The 22,433-nt window shown below is 41.7% G+C and overlaps 1 protein-coding gene across 1 annotated transcript; it reads left to right on the forward strand.

Moving 5' to 3' along the window:
- Positions 1–606: 606 nt before the first annotated feature.
- LOC137286557 (uncharacterized protein C6orf118-like) lies at positions 607–22,368 on the forward strand. The gene is made up of 8 exons (XM_067818481.1): positions 607–748; positions 4,085–4,865; positions 6,222–6,347; positions 9,897–10,081; positions 10,738–10,793; positions 11,882–12,078; positions 13,022–13,137; positions 20,769–22,368. The coding sequence occupies exons 2-8, from the start codon at positions 4,116–4,118 to the stop codon at positions 20,887–20,889; spliced, it is 1,551 nt and encodes a 516-aa protein (XP_067674582.1). The 5' UTR covers positions 607–748; positions 4,085–4,115; the 3' UTR covers positions 20,890–22,368.
- The last annotated feature ends 65 nt before the right edge of the window (positions 22,369–22,433 follow it).

Raw genomic sequence — 22,433 nt, forward strand, 5'->3', positions numbered from 1 at the left:
AGTGCTCTGTCCAAGTTCACTTCACATTTCTGTACCTGCAAAAGGCGTTTTCCTCCTTTACTCCCCTCCACATTGAATCTATCAGATGTTGAAATGGATACTGATGTATTGTGGTCATTTTGTGGAGAAGGGCATCAAGATGTTTTGCGAATGCTGCAACTGCCAGTATTTAGAACATGGTCTGTGTCATTGTGTATTGTGTGCAGAAAAACACACACATAAATATGTGTATATTGTGAGATGAACCGCTAGAGTGACAATCTCTTTCTTACAGCCTGCCAGACAGCATAGGTACGGGTTAACTTGACTGCCTTCATAATGAAGCCAGATGGAAAAGACCAAGGGAGAGTAACCAAATGACAGAATTTACACTCACATGCACATTGTTGAGGGAACCAAACATTGTAAATCAAGGAGATTTAAAAAAAAACAAACGAAAACACGTGCAGTTGGTTCTGGCAAACCTTATGGGGATTGCAACGTATTATTAAAAATTGCAAAATCATATTTTGTTCTAAAAAGACAACATTGTTCACATGGAAGGATTCGAACTCTCAAATATTGACTGTACATAGTATTCGACGAAGATGAAAAGGAGACCAGAGTAGCCTCCCTTTGCGAACTCTTTTGAGAATTCCATGGAAACACAATGCCAAGAGGGATCGGGCGAGTAGCATTGACAACATTCGTTTATTTTTAATTAGATTTTGAGTTTTATGAAATATGACACGCACGTCAATGACTTTAGGTAAGTGTCTCTCGCTGTGTTGTTTAATTTCGATTCACGAATGGGTAATGTGTGTACTCTCAAAGCTGATATCTGATGTCTAACAAGATGATACCCGGGGTATGAAATTAATATTAACCTCGTTATCCTTGTTACATAGTATACACCTGGAAATTAATCAAGCAACACCCCAATTTTTTCTATTGGAGCAACTTTGAAGTGTTCTGACAATCAAAATATGCCGGGTTGATATAGTTTGACACTTTTTTATTCAACAGACGATCTCTGACAAACAACTTAAAGGGAAAAAGTATCAAGACTTTGCTTTATTGCAACGAAATCCAAATTCTTAAAACTGTCTTAAATTCATGAAAAAATGGACACAATTTACTATTCATCCACAGACGTTGTTGTCAGGTGTATTAACACAAATGTCACATGGAAAGAAAGAACAGTCATCTGAGAGTCTGCACACCGACTTTCATCAATATCTAGTGTGTCCTCCCTGCGCACGCACCACCGATTCCAGACGCCTCCTCATTCCTTGGATGAGTCTCCGGATCTGATTCTGGGGGATCCTGTTCCACTCCTCATGCAGGGCAGCCGTCAATTCGTTGAGATTATGGACTGGTGGGTCTCTCTGCCTCACACGACGGCCAATAAAGTCCCACAAATGTTCAATGGGGTTGAGGTCAGGGCTCATGGCAGGCCATGGAATTCTGTCAATTGCATTTTGCCGCAAAAAATTATTTACAGCATGCGCCCTGTGAGGTCTAGCATTGTCGTCCATAAATATGGGTCTCGTTGCCAGAGGATGGTTCTCAAAATGAGGTACCACAGCCCTGTCAAGAACCTCCTGTTGGTAACGAACACCGTTAAGGTTGCCACGGATGGTAATGATATCCAACTTGCAGTTCATGGAAATGCACCCCCATACCATAACGGAACCTCCCCCAAAGGCCACAGTCTCCTGGATGTTCCGTGGAGCCATTGCTGTGTTCCTCTGCCTCCAGACCCGAGTACGACCGTCCACCATGTGCAGCAAGAACCGGCTCTCATCTGAGAAATGGACCTTCCTCCAAGAGGCAATGTTCCAGTGCAAACGGTCATTACACCAGGCCAGTCGGGCTGCCTTATGGGCTGGAGACAGTCTGGGTCGCTTGATTGGCCTCCTTGCCCGGTATCCTGCAGCTTTCAGACGATTCCGAACAGTCCTGTTCGAGATGGGTCTCCCTGGAAGCCACTCCTGTCTCAACCGAGAGCTCGAGTCGAAGGACCTGCGCCGTACAAGTCTCAGTAAAGCTCTGTCCTCCCGGACTGTGGTCTTCCTGGGTCTTCCTGGTCTAGGCAGGTCTTTAACTTCATTAGTGGCCCGGTATTTTTTCAAAAGTTTTGAAATTATGGAATGATGTCGTCCGATTTGAGTCCCGATTTGTCTTAGAGACATACCAGCATTCCTCATGCCGATTATTTGCCAACGAGTGGCCTCTGATAATTTCCTACGTGCCATGACATTGAAATGAATGAAAAACCGAATGCAATCGACAACCTGCGCTTGTAAACACCCCAGGGAAAAAGTGCATTTTTCGAAAGTTGAGGTTAAAGCAATGCACGTGCGCTGTGCAAGCTTCACGCGCGTCATATCAACCCATGAAAAGCTCATGCTGTATGTCAATACATCAAAATTGAATAATCAATCATCAAAATTACTTCGTTAAACTTTGTTAAGTTTTTATGTGTCTTTGAATTTGGTGTTGCTTAATTAATTTCCATATGTATATTTTGGGGTGCGTAAAAACCATTCTTTGTTTAAAGCACATGAACAACTATTGAAAACCCCATTAGGTTTAAGTCACGTCTGGTCTTTATGGCAACAGATTTGTAAATATGTATCCTGATGATGGCTTTTGATAAAGTTTTCCTGTGAGGCTGTGTAAGTTCTTAGGATGTTTTAGTTATCCATGAGAATTAGTGAGAAAAGAACATGCCTTCTCTAAGTCCAAAAAGATCTAATACAATACAGCCAAGTAAAAACAGTGTGTGACTATTTGGGGAATATGAATATTCAGGGCAAATTTCCATTATGTTGGGCACTAGCCTTAATCCAACCCTAACCCTAAACTAATTGTAACTCTAGGTTTAGGATGTAAAGACTCCTCATGTATCAATCTGCAGAGCCAGGCTTATCAATATAATTGATAATGAAGGATGCACATGCCTTTTTGACTGCATGTTCAGATTATTAAGTGAAGAAGTAGGCCTCAGTTATGTCCTCCAAATCTGATTCAGTCATGTTAAATAGTTCCTGAAACATTTTGAGTAATAATGTAATTGTTAAGGGCTGAAAAACTAGTGGGTTAAACAAGGGACACATGTTGTAAATGTAGTTGCCACAAAACTTCTGAGATTTCTGACCCGTTGTCAGATGCCTTGTCCATATGCTGACAAAGTAAGCCAACAAGGTAGGATGTCATCTGTTGGATGACTCCACGCTCTGCTTCATAAAATTCTTATAACGGGCATTACCACTTTCTAGGGTTCATTTATCATCCAGCATACTGACGCCATACTCTCAGATTGTGAGGCATGAAATCACCAGCACAGTATGTCAGCAATTGTTCATGCCTGGGTACCCATGAATGTCCTGGGGTAGAATAGGTCTTTAGCAACCCATGCCTTCCATAAAAGGCGACTATGCTTGTCGTAAGAGGTGATTAACAGGATCGGGTGGTCAGACTCGCTGACTTGATTGACACATGTCATTGGTTCCCAATTGCGCAGATCAATGCTAATGTTGTTGATCACTGGATTGTCTGGTCCAGACTCGATTATTTACAGACCCCCGCCATATAACTGGAATATTGCTGAGTGCGGCGTAAAACTAAACTCACTCACTCATATGCCTGGGACCCAACCATTGTGATTGCTGATAGCCTGTTTCATAGTTCTTAAGTGACATTTAGTGTACTATATTGAATGTTATTTCCCTTTTCACCAGAGGATGTTTATTATTGATAATGCATGCAACAGTAAATATTTTAGCTGTACAGTGCAATCTGTTACATGCATGCATTAGTTTTGTGAAAAGAACTAAATTAACCTTGATGTCATACACTGCTATTTTCAATTTTCAATATGTAATTCGCGTTTAAGCTAGAAAATTCTGAATCCATTAATCTGTATTACTTCATATCTCTTTTTTTCAACATATTAAAGAATATATGCACATATTTAAACTTGATAATGTTTTTGTAAGGACTTTGTCCATGCTGCTGTTTTTGTAAGACCAATTTAATTTTAGTTTAATTGCTATTTCGCCACTACAAAATGCAGAACTCATTTTGTATATATTTTCAGGTAATGGTGAGAAGTAACATAGCAATATCCAATGGCACACAAATTTGTATCCGGGCGACAGCTCAAAAACCTACTGAATGATGTTGAAAGAGTTCACAAGAAAGATATACATGACTATGCAGGGGGTCACCTAAATGAAACCTATATCCACCAAATTGCCATGGCAACAAATCGTGTGCCATGGCAAAGTGCAAAGGAGGTACCTACACCACCTTCAGGTAAACACACAGTGCTGTCGGTACCTAAGCCAAGAAGTGCAAAGAAGGACAAATCAATGAAAGAAATTCTCTACCAGTTCAGTGTAGGGACCACTGGAAGCATTCCAGTGTCATCACCAAGAGTGCAAGTTCCAACGCAAACGCCAGCTTCCAAAAAGAGTGGAAAAAGTTCAAGAGGTTCCCCAAACAAGCGTCATTCAAGTGGAAGTAATTCTTCTGCCAAGTCAACATACACGAACCTTGAAGATGGGGTTTTGATAGAAGAACTGGAAGCGACGGAGATGATGATGCCATCAGGTGTTCGAGGAGGGAGAGATGTGAGCTTCGCTGATGAGGAGAATATGACGTACACAACAGGGACATCGCCCGCCCCAGACAATGCTGGGAAGCTCAAGTTCAGATATACATTCCTCCCCATGCAGAATGTAGGCATTACCAAACAGGACCAGTACCGCAAAATCAAGGATTTTGAGTCAGCAGTGTTGAGAAAACACGAGACCTGTGAACAGAAAGTGTTGTCAGGGGTCAAGGCCGTTGAACATCACGAGAGAAAGCTGCAGCAGGTAATATACAATTTAAAATTTGTTCTTGTTTAGTGGAGTTAACTGAGTTATGACCCTTTGTTATGCTACAATCAGTGGGTGGTCTGACTTACTGATTTGGTCGACACATGTTGTCATATCACATTTGTATAGATCAATCACTTGATTGTTTGGTACAGATTTGATTATTCACACAGTGCCACCACATGGCTGAAATATTACCGAGTGCAACGTTAAACAACAAGCAAACAAAATCATACTTTCGGTTTATTTAGACTGCATGTTTCACAAAAGTGACTGAAACAGGCATAAAATGCTTGTAAACCCATTGCTTGCAACATGTCTTGAAATAACAATGTTGTCAGTCATCTCTTCTGATCACGTCTTCATGGCTGTATGACTGAAATTATGTCAGTGTAATTATAAAGTTTAACTCACTTCGTGCTTCACCATTATCATCAACAGCTTCTTTTAGTTTGGCAAATTAAGTGTGATTCCATTTCTTATAATTCTTCATTGCTCCAATGATATGAGTTTTGACCGACATGTTGAATGTTTTGAGAAGCTACATCTTTGTAATCATATGGATGAAAATTTGTAATTAGATTGGATTTTGCAGTTCACCATGAATGTGTTTACATACAGGTAATAATAAACAATGATGGTTAATATGTTTAATAGTTACTCACACGTTATTATTCACAGTGGCTATTTAGTTGCTTCCCATGTATGTATTGCACGGAATTTTAACTACCTTGGATCCAATCTACTGGAAATTTTTCACCACATTTTAAAAACTGATTTTGGTTTTATTCTCTTGTGAAAATGTGCTTCCCAAATGTCACATACGTTGACAACATGGTGTGTGTCTCAGGTGCAGAGAGGGAGATATAGTCCATTTTGTCCAGTCATCATTGTTTGAGAGTTCAGGCATATTTATGTACAGGTGATTCTTGCAGTCTATTCTTACATTCCCGTGTAAAGATATTGAGGTATGCAAGCTGTAAAGCATTCAGTAATTACATGCTGTGCTGTTATATGTGTGAGCTTTATATTAGTGTTTCAAGCATATGTGTTTGCAAACAGCTCAAAGATTAACTCTGTTATGGTTTTTTTTATATTTCTAGCATTTTAGAAGTTTGGACACATAGTATTGAACATATCAAAATATCACACTCGTGAAGAAGTTGTAATTCATTAAGTTTCTTCAATAGTTTATGGTGATTTGTTAACTGAAATGTTCACAAATCCCCAGTTTACCTGAAGGTCAGCCGGAAGTCACTATTGTGTACCACAGTCTCTGATCAATCACTGATGATAATCAATAATTTTGACATCATTTATTTGGGTTTTTGGAACTGTCATTTTGGTTTCCAGGAATTAGATGCCTTTAACCTTAATGGAATGGGACCCAACTTCCACAAACTGCAGGTGTACAGTGATACGTTTGAAGACCTCATACAGGAGTCGCCGACATTTGCTTACATCCTCCGCTGTATCAAGGTGAGGAGACACGCAACAGTGCCAGCCATTAGTAGACATACAGTGCATAATATATGTATGCTAGAACCTTTGATGGTTTATTTTTTCCCAACACTGCCTTGCTGATCTCATAACACCAGAAACATTTGCCTTTAAATACACAAGGACCAACATGCGTTATTTTGATATTGACGGTATAATAATTACACTATATATTTTTTCTCAGTCTCTGTCTAGATGTACGGATGTTTGGAATGTGTTATGTTTTTTTTAAGAGTTGTAATTATATTCTCCACTTTTACCAGCTATTTTTTTCCAATAACATCTTGATGCAAAAACAATTGATTTTTTATCATTTTTGATGGTCACACTTGAAAATTAGTAGTCTGTGTTGATTTACACAGTTTACTTTTATGTACCTCTGTGTACCTTGTGTTACATGTACCTCTGTGAACACAATAAATACTGAAGTCATGTCTGATGTATCAATAAGTAAACACTTTGTTGGTTTCACATCAATTTTCAACTTGCTGTGTGCATGCCCAGAGCATGTAAAATATCCGCTTGTCAAGTTTTACTGATAATGTCATCACACACAAAAGAAAACAAAAATCAAAATAAATATATAGTTTTTTGTTGATTTATTTATGAAACAAAGACCAGAAGTAGTTACAGAAAATAGCTTAATTTGTCAACAAGTCGTAGTAGGCTGTTTATTTAAACATTAACAAAAACAGAACAAGTTACATAAATCACTGGCATCATGAATAAGTTGTAATGCAAGTTTCCCCGCTCTGTTATCAGCTGACCCGTAAGCATTAGTCCGTTCACCCATTATAAGGACTAGTGGGTGTTGGGTTTGAGAATCGCCAATCATATCCAATTAATGAATTATGAAAATCTGTTTGAAAAGACGAGAGGCAAAGTAGAGCACTGATCTCATTTTCAGAACAGTGTTGCCATGTTGGCTTTGTATACATTTTATTTATTAACATTTCACCATGTCAGAAAGGTATAATTTTCAATGAACATGTACAGTAATAGACTGTTTGATCAAAATACATGCAGTCATGCGTTGCGAGTATTTATGACATTGCAAATCTCAGTTCATTCTTCATTGTTATTTCAGTACAGCAATGACTGTGATTGTTCATGTGTTTCTGATGTCTGTCTCTATGACAATCAGATGCTGATGATATGAAATGTGTGTTTAGACCGCTGCTCTTGCACTTGCTGTTGCTTTTTATCGTTTTTTTGTCAATACAGAAAAGGTTGCCATGGTAAATGCCATGCTGTAATATACAATATGCTGACAAAAAAATGGTATAGCAAACTGTTGCCATGAATAAATAAATATGCATCTGGAAAAACATTTGGTCTTATAGATTCACTGATAAACACCTGTAGTAATATTATAATATTAGCTAAATAGAATCAGTGATTGAACCTATGCAATAGCATTAGGTTAATGATATTGGTGATCAAACTTCTGCAATAATATTACGTTAATAATATCAGTGATTAAACCTTTGCAGTAATATTTGGCTTATAGTATCGGTGATTAAACCCCTGCAATATTATTGGATTAATAGAATCAGTGATTAAACCTCTGCAATATTTTGGATTAACAGAATCAGTGATTAAACCTCTGCAATAATCTTGGGTGTTACAGAAACACTGCCTTGACCACTTTTATTACAAGGCGTGATAGAATCTATGACTGGAGAAGTAATATTTGTAGAATTGTTGATGAAGCCCTGTATTCATTTTTGGAGTTGTAGGATCAGTCCTTAAGCATTACAATATTGTGTTACAAACATAGTTGTTTTCAGAAAATGAATCACATGTTTTAACCCAGAATTTGGTATGTTCAGAACTTGACTGTGAAGTCACTATGTGAACACACAGTATCAATGAGCAGGTACATAATTGCTCCCAAAACATTTTTAGGTTTGTGATAAAAAGTGTCTTTGTGTTTCAACTGTTGAGGGAAAAGAAACTGTATTATTACACTGCATATGGGAGTAGAGGCAAATGTGGGTATACTGTAACACTGACAGTGTCTGTTATCACACACTGGGGTGGAGGGAGTGGAGACAGGTGATGGTATAACTCTGACAGTGAGCATCTGTTGTCATACATTGGGGTGGATGGAATAGAAACAAGTGATGGTATAACACTGACAGTGAGTGTCTGTTGTCACACATTGGGGTGGATGGAATAGAAACAAGTGATGGTATAACTCTGACAGTGAGTGTCTGTTGTCACACATTGGGGTGGATGGAATAGAAACAAGTGATGGTTTAACTCTGACAGTGAGTGTCTGTTGTCACACATTGGGGTGGATGGAATAGAAAGAAGTAATGGTATATCACTGACAGTGAGTTTCTGTTGTCACACAGTGGGATGGAAGGAACAGAAACAAGTAATGGTATAACACTGACATAGAGTGTCTGTTGTCACACATTGGGGTGGATGGAATAGAAACAAGTGATGGTATAACATTGACAGTGAGTGTCTGTTGTCACACATTGGGGTGGCAGGAATAGAAACAAGTAATGGTATAACACTGACAGTGAGTGTCTGTTGTCACACAGTGGGGTGGATGGAATAGAAAGAAGTAATGGTATATCACTGACAGTGAGTGTCTGTTGTCACACATTGGGGTGGATGGAATAGAAACAAGTGATGGTATAACACTGACAGTGAGCGTCTGTTGTCACACATTGGGGTGGATGGAATAGAAACAAGTGATGGTATAAGACTGACAGTGAGTGTCTGTTGTCATACAGTGGGGTGGATGGAATAGAAAGAAGTAATGGTATATCACTGACAGTGAGTTTCTGTTGTCACACATTGGGGTGGATGGAATAGAAACAAGTAATGGTATATCACTGACAGTGAGTGTCTGTTGTCACACAGTGGGGTGGAAGGAATAGAAACAAGTAATGGTATAACACTGACAGTGAGTGTCTGTTGTCACACATTGGGGTGGATGGAATAGAAACAAGTAATGGTATAACACTGACAGTGAGTGTGTGTTGTCACACAGTGGGGTGGATGGAATAGAAACAAGTAATGGTATAACACTGACAGTGAGTGTCTGTTGTCACACATTGGGGTGGATGGAATAGAAACAAGTGATGGTATAACACTGACAGTGAGTGTCTGTTGTCACACATTGGGGTGGATGGAATAGAAACAAGTAATGGTATAAGACTGACAGTGAGTGTCTGTTGTCACACATTGGGGTGGATGGAATAGAAACAAGTGATGGTATAAGACTAACAGTGAGCGTCTGTTGTCACGCATTGGGGTGGATGGAATAGAAACAAGTAATGGTATATCACTGACAGTGAGTTTCTGTTGTCATACAGTGGGGTGGATGGAATAGAAAGAAGTAATGGTATATCACTGACAGTGAGTGTCTGTTGTCACACATTGGGGTGGATGGAATAGAAAGAAGTAATGGTATATCACTGACAGTGAGTGTCTGTTGTCACACATTGGGGTGGATGGAATAGAAACAAGTAATGGTATAACACTGACAGTGAGTGTCTGTTGCTGCAGTCTGAGTATGACAACTACATCGCCACCTTGTTGGATGGACAGACTGTCCAGCATCACGTACTACAGGAGCAGGTGGAACAGATGGCTGCAAGAGGTACCTCACGACCACGTGAACTCTTCACTGCCACAGAGAGGCTCACGTCACTGGAGGAACAAGCTCGAACACTGCTGCTGAAGAATGAACAGTGAGTAGCTTTCCACTACTCTCATTAGTTTACTTATTGACATCATGCCAGTCTCATTAATATGCTTTGCGCCTGATTCAAAACCTCTGACAAAAGTCCTGAGCAAATTCGATTTTCAATCAAATTGAAAGATGGTTTTGTGAGCCAGTCAAATGTTATTTTTCAGTTTTGTCATCAAATTGGATGTTTGAGTCAGAATCAAGACAAACCTGTAAGAACACAAAATGGTCCTTTGATGGTTCACAAGTTTGGGTTTAGAAATCATGGTGATTAGAAACAATTAACAACAGGCTGCAATATGGTTTCTGTTACTAATATCCTCCCCTTGGAACTTACCATTCAAACATTGGTTTGCCAGGCACAGATTTATTTAGCTACAGACCATTGTCATATGGCTTAGGAAAAGCAGACAGGCCCTGGCCCTCAAAGTGGTCGTAGAACAACAACAGGCGTAAGTCTATGTTAAAGTTAGGAATTACAATCATCTTAACTCTACTATCAGTTTGTGGGACAGTGCTCCATTTCATATATTGATAGTAGTGCTAAGGTGATCCTTTCACATACACTTCGGGTCGCCTGGGTCCATTCAAACACATACCACACACAGTGTGTGCTTGTTATTCCCAAACTGACTGGGAAGTGTTATTTGTGTTTAGAATGAGGGAAGAGGTTCGTGAACAGACTGAGTGGCTGGCCACAGCTCCGGAGCCAGGTATGAGCAAGTGAGTGAGTGAGTTTAGTTTTCTGCCGCACTCAGCAATATTCCAGCTATATTGCGGCGGTCTGTAAATAATCGAGTCTGGACCAGACAAACCAGTGATCAACAACATGAGCATCGATCTGCGCAATTGGGAACCAATGACATGTGTCAACCAAGTCAGCGAGCCTGACCACCAGATCCCGTTAAACATCTCATACGACAAGCATAGTCACCTTTTATGGCAAGCATTCGTTGCTGAAGACCTATTCTACCCTGGGACCTTCATGGGTCCCAGGTATGTATGTTGAGGAAACTTACGTCATATAGTTTAAAACTGACTGTGGTAATTTTTGCATTTAGGAGTGAGTGAGTTTGGTTTTATGCCGCTTTTAGCAATATTCCAGTGATATCACAGCGGGGGACACCAGAAAATGGGCCTCACACATTGTACCCATGTGAGGAATCGAACTTGGGTCTCTGGCGTGACGAGCAAACGCTTTAACTGAAGGGCTACCCCACCATGCTTTGCATTTAGGAAGTATGAAAAGGACTTACACAGTGTATGCACTGTTCTTATACACTGAGAATTAGCATAACCACTGGCATCCCGCTCATGTCCACTTGTCAGAGGAGTACACATAGTAAGTGATGTTTGTAGGACCCTCAGTGGCTGAATGTGTTAGATCACTTTGTCTCCTAGTAATTTGGTGCCTTAGCTTTAGCGAGTGTCATGAGGTTGAATAAAAAATGTTACTTAACCCCCAAATCTGCTAGAATTGGTACTCTCTTGTTTAACATGAGGTAGCCTTATGGTTAACGCATCTGCTTGTCACACCAAAGACAGGGGTTCAATTCTCCACATGGATAAAATGTGTGAAGCCCATTTCTGGTGTCCCCCGCCATGATATTGCTGGATATAACTCAGTCACTCACTCAAAGCTGCTGTCTTTTGAAGCAGATACAAGCATCCTACCTATGAAAGTTCCACAAAAGATTTACAACTTTTCTAATTTGAACCATGTGGAGTAGATGTATTCTGAGACACTGGAACTTGTGTTAAATGAGCAACATAGACCTGATACTGATAACGGTACCTGCAGAACCTGCTCCAACCATCGGTCTGGCACCGGTACATTACAAGGACACCCAGATGGAGCTGGCTGATGAAATCGAGCACGTGAAGGCCCTGATCCTTGAGAAGCTAGATGCCCTGAATGCCCTGAGATGTCACCTGAGGGATGAGTGTGTACCCTTGACAGTTTGTACCCATCTGGAGCAGTGCATCAAGGAAACGGAGGTCAGTGAAAGGCTGGTCATGTTTCTGTGAGCAGGGATAGAGTAGCATACTGGGTATGCAGAGACAGAGTGACATTGTGAGAGAGTAGCATATTGAGTATGCAGAGACAGAGTGACATTGTGAGAGAGGAATGAGGCAAGGAGAGGTTGAATGGGGTTTAACATTGTACTTAAGAGTATTTTGCTCATGTGATGACATGTATGTGTAGCTGCTTGTACAGACTTAGCTGTTTTTATTATGCACACTCACCATGCTGCAGATAAGCATGAATGCACCACTCAGACACATTATACTGACTGTTTGCTGACCAATCTTTGTGGTACCCATTAATCCTGAACGCAAGGCTGGGACCAACACGTAACATATTTTAACATCCCCTGGTTTGACTTGGCCTGATGTCAAACCTGCGACCTTCCAATCTCTGGGTGAACGCTCTAGTACAACATGGAGGCAGTCAGGATTGTGGGAGAGTAGTTTATTTTGTTGTGAGGGTGTAGCAATAGTATTAAGAGTGTAGTTTTAGTCTCCTTTGAGTGCAGCATAGCAACCGTGTAGGTGGAGTTTAGTATAGTGTGGAGTGAGAGATTAAAAGACTACCTGCCCCAAGCTGATAAGGCACTATAAGCAAAATTATCCTCAGATTTTTCAGTGTTCAATACACCTTCAGTATACAGTGTTGTATTTCAGTTGGTATGCATGTTAAACTTGATAGTTGTAATTCCATTTTGAGTCCATTTATAGATGTTCGGGATGTTGTCAATCATATGAGTACATTCACTATTCTGTCACCATTTGAAAATTCTGTCTCTTCTGCTCTGTTAAATATGCTTCATTTAATGCACCGGTAATATTTTGAGATTCTTAAGATTTAACTACAACTATAACTATAATTCAGTGACCAGGACCTGTGATGAGGATGGATATGACTGTGGTATTTGTGCAGGTAGAGGTGCAGAAGTTGCTGAAACAGAACGAGTACTACGAGCGGAGTATTGCTGAAATGGACCACGACCTGAAAGAGGCCATCACTGATGCAGACACCAGTGAAAAGGATGCCAAGTAAGCCTCAGATGTACAACATGCCATGAATGAATGAGTGAATTTTTTATTTACCTTACCATAGGTCTATAGCAATACTTACCGCAAGCTTCCCTGTAATAGATCTGAGGGAGTTTAATTGCTACTCAATCTTGAATGGCCACCTCGCAATCGACGACTGTCATGATACGGAAGTATCTGGATCTCCCCACTGCGCATGCGTGCACACTCAACGAGAATTTCTCTTTTACTTCAAGTGTCGTCTGATGGAGACGTGTTTGGGTTGCTAGAATTATTATTTTTCAATCTTTGTGGCGATTATAATGATTATTTTCGTTATGGTACACCTGTCGGCTACCTCGTAACAGACACGCTTGCATGTCTTCTATTTTCGTTGTTTCTTTTGTCAGTGGAATGTTTCTATTGACAGTTATGTCCACGGTATTTAAAATTTGTATTACTTAGCTCGGTATTAAGTGTAAAATTTGCTGTCATTTTCGAAGTGGCAGCTATTTCACTTGTCTATTGCAACAATGCTGCTGTACATGTGAGTGGAGCAGTCCATTACGTGGTAAGGGGTATATTTTCTTTATCCTTATTATCACATTTATATTTCCGTCTATTACAGTAGTTGTGCATGACACGTCACTTTTGTGAAGTTTGCAAAGGCCTGAAGTCTGGCAAGGACCCGCACCCTTATTGTCCGGACTGTGCTGAGGTATCCTGCACCCTTCTGCAGCATTGTACAGCGTGTTCCAGATTGTCTATTGCTGAGTTCCAGGCGTTTTTGGCGGTGGTTAGGAAGAGGAAAACACAGAGACTGAAGAAGGTTTCACATTCTCCTGCATCCTCTTCTGGATCGAGATTGTCTCTACCCTGTACGCCGGAGATGCACACAGAGTTGGAGATGCCTGGGGCGGCCTGTGACACTTCTGCTTGGTCGGAGCCAGAGCTGAGACAGACTCTTATGACGCTTCCGATGCCGATGCCCATACCAACGTCAATGCCAATATCGACGCTGACGCCTATGACCATACCGACGCCAACGCCTATGCCGATTCCGACGTCTATGACCCAGGCGGGATTTTTGGTGGATTTGTCAAGACCTGACACCCTTGCACACCTGGAGGTGCAACGAATTCTGCCAGCACCACTTGTACCTGCCCCATCGGTGACACCAGGTGTATCTCAAGGACAGAAGGTGCCTCCTACTAGGGGTCCGGATGCTACAGACATGATGCTGAGGGAGAAGCGCATCTGACTACTGGCACCAGCGCCTGTGGGCACATCTCAAGCTACATATACATTGATTGTAGAGAAGTCGGCGCCAGGGTCAGACGCTCTGGTGTTAGAGTGATAGAGTCAGATCGGGACAACTGGTTCATCTAGCATATTTCGGCACCGCCGTTGGTTATCTCAATCACCAGATCCCTAGGGTAGATCCCTCCACCGCAGAGGGAGGAGTTGGTGTTCACGATCCCGGTCAGCGTCACCTCCTTGCACCAGACAGTTGGCGCACAGGAAGCAGGAGCGCAAGTCGACCATTTCTTGGAAAACTGATGAAGAACAGTACTTCTCCCCTGACTATGAGGTAGACCCTGGTCTTGTGGAGGAGGAAGAGGGATCGTACCTACCATTGTCTGCTATGTACAATTGGATTGCTGATAGGCTTCCGGATTGCCCTTCCCCGGCATCAGGGGTAGACAGCACTAGGGCTATCAGGGTGGACCTGGAACTCATGATCCCCTACATCCCATGGTGGCTGATGCCATATCTTCCCTAAATGAGGACTTTGCTAAGCTATTGTTGAATACTACAATCAGAGCGCCAAAGTCAAAGAAGCAGGACTACAAGGTACATAGTCTCGACTTGCAGACTCCAGGGCATCCACCACGCATAAGGTACAGGACTCCAGACTACAGGCCATCGACACGGAGCTGCCAAGGCTTCACAGCAGCAGTGGATCGTCTCAAGCTGTCAGACACAGCTAGGGACGCACCCGCCACTCCCAGTAGAGGGAAGGGGAAGCCGTTGAGGGTGTCACCTGTCACGACTGGGACTTCCTGCCCCAACCATGCCAGTTTTCCCTACACCAGAAGGTGGTAGACTGAGCATCTTTGGGAGGAACTGGTATGTCATCGAAGTTCCCTATGTTACTGGAATTCTAAGAAAGGGCTGCAAACTACCAGTTATACAGCCTCCACCGTTGACATTTCAGCTGGCAACTTGGGTGTAGCGTCAGTTGTTGGCAGAAAACATTGAAGTGTTATTAGGGAAGAATGCCATCGAGGAAGTCCTGGAACCAGGGTTCTACTCTCCTGTCTTCCTCATTTCCAAGAAGGACTGAGACAAACTGCGCACGATTCACAACATGGCGGCGTTCAACGATCGGTACTTGATGGAGCCTCCTCACTTCAAGATGGTATCTTTGGAACAACTGCGCCTCAAGTTGGTCCCGGGAATGTAGCTGTGCAGTCTCGACATACAGGATGCCCTTCCCCTATACATCCCTATCCACCAGACTCACAGGAAGTTTCTGAGGTTTGTATTCAAGGGTAGACATTACCAGTGGCGAGTCCTGCCGTTTGGCATTTCCTCGGCCCGTGGCTATTTACCAGAATCACAACACATTTCAGTCGATTTCTTCATCTCAGGCAGATAGAGTTCGACCCATACATAGACGATTGCCTCCTCAACCAGTTTGAAGCTCAGTTGCTATGCAAACAGCTAGAAATTGCCATCCGTCGCCTGGAGCAGTTAGGGTGGTTAATCAACCGAGAAAAGTTCCAGTTGCATCCCACGCAGGAGTTGGTATTTATCGGGGGCCTGTTCCAGACACAGTATGAGCATGTTCGGATCCCTCTCGACTGAAGGGAAAAGATTTCCCGGTTTGTAGCGAAGGAACTGTCAGAGCCATTGCTTCTCAGGGAGTGGCAGTCTCTGTTGGGTCTACTGAGGTTGGCGCAGGACTTAACATGCAGGGGGCGTCTGATGCTATGTCTGTTACAGAGGTACCTCCTCCCATAAATACAGGCAGACGATGTTTTTATGCACCTGTTGATTCCAGTACATCTGTACCAATACCTGCTCTGGTGGACGATCGAGTCGAACGTCTGCAACAGAGTTTGTTTGACCAAGTTTGTGCAGCACCACAAACTATTTGTCAACGCGTCACTCCAGGGTTGGGGTGCGCACCTAAACGATCGGACAGCCTTGGGGCTCTGGTCCGCGAAGAAGCAAATTGGCACATCAACAATCTCGAGTTGGTAGCAGTGATTCTAGCTGTAAGCCACTAGACGGCCTTACTACGCACACTCCAACCTACTGATTGTCTCAGACACCGCGACAGTGGTATGGTTGATTTTGAGACAGGAGACAATCAGATCCAAGTCCCTACTGGATCAGATGTTCCACCTAGCCAGCGTTCTAGACACAAAGGACATCCAGAGCTCGTGATATCCCAGATTTCAGAAACTTCCTAGCCGATGCACTCTCCCTACCAGGGAAGCTGTCCCCGACCGAGTGGATGCTTCACCCGGAGATATTTCGGCTCATATGTCAAGATCACATGCACCAGCTGATAGACCTATTTGCCACAAAGAGGCTTCGTCTGCTTTTGGTCGTGCCCTGATGGCCAGCGAGGATGTGGTTCCCAGAATTGTGCCGCCTCGCAGAAAGAAATCCGTTCCAACTTCCAGAGTGGGATCAACTGCTACGCCATCCCCACAGCCAGATACTGCACCCGGACCCTGCACGGTTTCATCTTTATGTCTGAACCATTTGCAAAGGACTTTGAGGTCCAAGGGGTACTCATTTCAAGTGGCAAAGATTATTGCCCGGGCCCATAGAGCTTCCACCGGATCACTCTATGATGACAAGTGGGCCACATTTGAGAAGTTCTGTGCCCAAAAGTCACAAGACCTGCTATTAGCGTCACCCCAATTCCTGGAGGAGTTTTCACGTTATTTGCAGTGCTCGAGGAAGCTCAGAGGCAGTATTATTGGGACTTACCTGTCAGCACTGAATTCAGTGTTAGCTGTCAGAGGAGATAGCAAGGTCTCGAAGATCCCCGAATTAATCACTGTGTTGAAGGCATTAAAGCTGGAGGACCAAAAGGTTAAGTTCCGGCTGCCAGCATGGGACCTGAACGTTGTGCTGCAGCATTTGAGAGGTCGACCGTACCAGCCGCTGAACAGGGCATCGTTTGACAACTTAACAAGGAAGACAGTGTTTCTGCTGGTGTTAGCTACAGCGGTGAGAGTTAGCAAAATTTACACGCTGGATGTGACTAGGGTCCGGTTTGAACATACCAGACATGGTGCTGCACACTTGGGCCTTTTCTGGGATTTCCTGGCAAAGAACCAGCTGCCAGGTCAACCAGACACGTTATTGATCATCCCTCCTCTTACTGCCATTATCGGACCAGATGATCAGGAAGAGCAGTTACTCTGTCCGGTTCGGGCTGTCAGATTATAGATACATCAGATACATCAAGAAGTAGTCTTCTCTCGGGGAACTAGGAAGAGGTTGTTCCTGCCTTTTTCTGCGACGTCTAGAGGGGAAGTTACCAGGAACACAGTAGCCATATGGTTGAGGCAGACCATCCTGGTGGCTTATGACGCACAGAATCTTCCACATCCGTCGTCTATCAACCCACATGAGATTCAGGCATTAGCCTTGACTATGGCCCAGCACAGGAACTGTACAGTTCCTGACATTATGGCTGGATGCTTTTGGCAGTCCTCTACAGTATTTGCTAGCCATTGCTAGCGGGACTTACTGGTGGAAGATATGGAGGGGCTGCAGTCTTTTGGACCATTAGTAGTTGCATAGCAACTCAAATGTCCTTCTGCCCTATAAGGTACGATCTTACTTACCTTGGTCTATGTGGGTTTTGTACTTACATGAGATAATGTACAGTACCCCTCTGGTGGTTGGTACGTGACCTACTACACTGATTCTGGTTCCAGTGACCTTCACAAAAGATTGTTGCAGCAGACCGGCGTACCGGCTGCCCCGAGGCATATGTGGGATCTTAAGACACTGACGGTCCTCTGGAGTCCTACACCACCGTCCTGTCTGTTGTATCCATATGCTGTAGACCTATGGTAAGGTAAGTAAAAAATTTGTTAAAATCTAAATATTTTATATATTTAAGTACTTACCTTACCATAGGTAAGTCCCTCCCAACGCTGGATGCTCCTCCCCACTACAGCCTCTTTGGACCAAGAAGTAAAAGTGAAATTCTTGTGGAGTCTGCACGCATGCGCAGTGGGGAGATCCAGATACTTCCGTATCATGACAGTCGTCGATTGCAAGGTGGCCATTCAAGATTGAGTAGCAATTAAACTCCCTCATATCTAGCGAAGCTTGAGGTAATATGCTATAGACCTATGGTAAGGTAAGTACTTAAATATCTAAAATATTTAGATTTTAACAAGTTTAGTTTTGCAGCTCATTTAGCAAAATTCCAGCCATATCACTGCTTGGTACATCAGAAATGGGCTTCACACATTGTACCCATGTGGGACTTGAAATCTGGCCCTCCACGTGACGACTGAACGCTTTAACCGAGATGCACTATGGAACCCCCATGCTGAATGTTAATTTGTTGTAATTATAACTAGTGATCTGACATGACACTCAAATTTGGTATGGAATAGACTAATAGTTATAGTCCACAGTACCATGTGCAGCCATTGCAAACTTAAACATGACTTGCACTACTGCAAGGCTAGTAGATATTCCATTCTTGAATTTAATAAGGGCTCAAGTAAAACATGCTCAGTTAAAAAACTGTACATATTCATTCATATTCAGTCCTGGTGACCGCGAATAAAAAACTAAATTCAGGAAGGGGTAAGGTTTCATTCACCAAATATGCAAGCGTTACTGTATAATAATCGTAACAGCCTTATTGGACATGGCATTATTGCTCAAAGAACTTCCTGATGGTGTAAACATTTTTCATTTCATCAACTGTTGATATTGTCAAAATCTGACAGGTAACTGTCATGGGTAACTGTGTATGGCTGAGGCAGAAATCTGAGAGTCTCTTGTTGGTTGTAAAATCCAGACTTGGAATGACTAGTTGGGAAGCACCTTATGTATTAGCAATTGTCTGTTGCAGCACATATTACTGAGCAATAGCCTGTCGTGACCATGATAGCAATGTATAGTTGAAATGAATAAAAAACATGTTGAAGTAGTTTTAGTCACTGACAAGAGACTTGAAACCCAGATCAAGTTAATAGTCATGTTTGTATAAAAGGGAACAGGGGCAGGTAACTCTAAATCAAAGTGAATGAATCTGATTCTTTCTGTGTTTTACCAACGGAAGTCATTATTACTTAACTGTCAATAGTTACACATACTATCAATTTGCATCAACAGTTGGTCTTTTCTACCATCAATTGATTGTTTTTAGAGATTCAACACTTGCAATCCATTAATAGTTGTATGGTTACAGCCCTAAAGAAGACAGCGGGTCATTAAAGTCTATAATGGCTGTGTCTGTGTAACAGGGACAGATAGAAGAGGAGTGATGAGAAATATGTTTCACAAGACTCATACATGGCTATAAACTTGCAAACTGGCCCATGTTTTGGAACATGTCATAGTGTTCTCACTTTGCCAGCAGGCATTGTCATTTTATCGGAGAGGGCATGAGTACACTGCTTGCAGTGTCCTTCCTTCCTTCCTCCTGCCAAACTACGAACATTGCTAAAGATAAGGAGGATGTAGAAACCACAATCTCTGCATGTTAAGACAATATCACAGGAAGTTATTTTCAAGTATATTTATCCTCGACCTAGATTTTCGAAGTTCTCTTAGCGTTAAGATAGTCATAACTACCATACATTAACATATGACTCTCTTAGCGCTAAGAGAGCTTTGAAAATCTAGCACCTGATACCATACGATTATCCTGCAAGATGGCTTGTGATTCAGCACTCACACAGTCATGTGAAGCTTCAGAAATATTGTGGCAGTGGGATAGCTTAGTGGTTAAAGCATTCGCTTATCAGACCAATTTAGACCCAGGTTGGAATACCCGCATAGGTTCAAAGTTTATGAAGCCCATTTCTGTTGTTCCCCACTGTGATATTGCAGGAATATTGCTAAAAGTGCGTAAAACTAAATTCACTCACTCACTCAGAAATAAATGCTAACCCACTACACTGATTCTAGTTATGTTTTCAAAGGGCTAGTGGAATGTAGAAGGTCATAGCCTGCTGGTTTGTCTGTATCATGCAGGTATATGTTTGTTTCCTCTGAGTGACAAGAATGTCTGGGCTGATGGCATGGAGTTACTTCATACAGTAGTTTGTTATTCAGAACACCTGTGAGGACTTGCCCGAAGCAAAATCATAAAACTTACCTCACCACATCTCACTACATATGACATTCTGCTCATGTTTGATGTATGTGGTATTCAGTAATACAGAAGGGGTCATAATGTCGCCACAGGTACCATAGACCTCTGTTGTACCCATGCCAACATTACGACCCCTACGGCTTCAGTAATACCTTGGTGATAGTTTTACTTGATCCCTTACAAGTTGCCTAGCTGGCCCAGTTTTATTGACTGTCAGATATGAAAGAAATACCTTCTCCCCTGTGTGACATAATTAATGCAATGTGTGTTGTAGACGAATATGGAGGAAGGTTAACTCAAAGCGTGGTATTCCTGGTGCAAGGCCATCCTCATCACAGCCGCAGAGTGACAGTGACGATGAGGAGGAGAGCAAGTGGAATTGGTACATTTCGTAACAGACATCATCAATCAAGAAGCAACTTGCCAAGTCTCATATGAAGGAAGAACATGAGAGTGACCTCCCTTTCTGTTGACATAACAAACCAGGTTCCACCCTTCACTTTGATAACTGTGATAAGTCTGAACCCTTAGACAAACCCATTCCTGCATGCATATTGCTTAGAAGTTATATTTAATGTTCTATTGTTGGTGATGATGTAGTTTTACACGTATCTTGAAAATATTTTGTTCATGAAATCAGGCCTGGTAAACTTGAAGTTAATCAAATTTTAAGGATAACAATAAGTTATAAAGATGTTGGGTCAATTGAATTGTTTTTCTGTGTTTACCAGCAGACAGCTTTAATTCTCTGCTGTATTGTGCGGCATTTCACAGTAATTTTGATAGACTATTACTGTGTATCTTGGTGTTACTTTGTGAGTTTTGTATCTTGAGGTCATGTATGAGTACACAGTGATACACATGAGGGTGGTGATGTATATTATGTAAATGAGCTGTAGAAGACCATTTTCTTGCAGGTAAATGTTGAAGTCAAAGTGTCAAATCAAGAATTACCATTTGACTGAAAAAGCAAATCTTAAGATGTTCAAAAGATCCAGTGAACATCACAGTAATGCCATTATCATAATAGCATAAGTGACAGACTTTTCAGTCACTTGGTAAAATCAGTGAATTATTTAGTATTGAGTAAACTGCAATTTACAGATATTTTACACAGATCTAGGCATTGTTTAACATCCTTAAATATAAGTAATGATAATAGTACATTCATTTAAGAGCATGTAAATTTACAGCAGAAATAAAGTCCTTTGCTCTAAAAGAAAATGATAATATTAAAGGTAGTAGCATCGAAACAAGTGGGTACTAAATATAGCCTGGTTTCGTCTAAACCATTCCCTTTGATTAATTTGGGAGTGTTGTGATATAAATACCATTCTACAACTATTAAATTACCATTCCACAATGACCACAGCATCATGCCTTTTCAGGTATGAAACTATACAGCATTACTTCAGAATCTTCCTAATTGCCGGCTAGGGCATAACCTTGGCAATCTATGCTGGCTTTAAATGGCTTTAAGAAGTCACTAAGGGAAAAGAGAGGTGAGATTTTGTGCCTCAGCAGATGCTTGAAAGCCAGGATGATGGTGTACTTTTTGTTAGACAACACACACAGACATGCTATAACATATATTAATGAATTCTGAGATATTCTTGACAAATTGACACACTAATGGAGACACTGTGTCAAGAGATAGAAATTTATTGGAATGTTAGCTCTGTTAACCTGATGTTTGCTGTCATATTGACTGCTATGTTTGCACATAGATGAGGAATGTTTGGTCATATGTGTTTAGCATATTCCAGATTGTTTTTATTGTTTTAATTGTGATTGTGAAAGGGGAGTGTGTGAATAATATACTACAAAGAATTACAGACTGTATTTCTCAAATAGATTAAACTCTGTGTCCTAAACTTTGTCATCAAATTGTTTTATTAAACTTAATAGTGACAAATCTTCCATCTGGATTAGCACAACT

Source organism: Haliotis asinina, chromosome 6 (assembly GCF_037392515.1).
Source record: "Haliotis asinina isolate JCU_RB_2024 chromosome 6, JCU_Hal_asi_v2, whole genome shotgun sequence".
NCBI classification, from domain to species: domain Eukaryota; kingdom Metazoa; phylum Mollusca; class Gastropoda; order Lepetellida; family Haliotidae; genus Haliotis; species Haliotis asinina.

Bases quoted from the DNA above. Each gene is read 5' to 3' on its own strand.
- LOC137286557 (XM_067818481.1), top strand. From the start codon at position 4,116: ATGGCACACAAATTTGTATCCGGGCGACAGCTCAAAAACCTACTGAAT. The intron at 12,079-13,021 runs GTCAGTGAAAGG...GTATTTGTGCAG, and splicing joins AGTGCATCAAGGAAACGGAG to GTAGAGGTGCAGAAGTTGCT. The intron at 13,138-20,768 runs GTAAGCCTCAGA...TGTGTGTTGTAG, and splicing joins ACCAGTGAAAAGGATGCCAA to ACGAATATGGAGGAAGGTTA.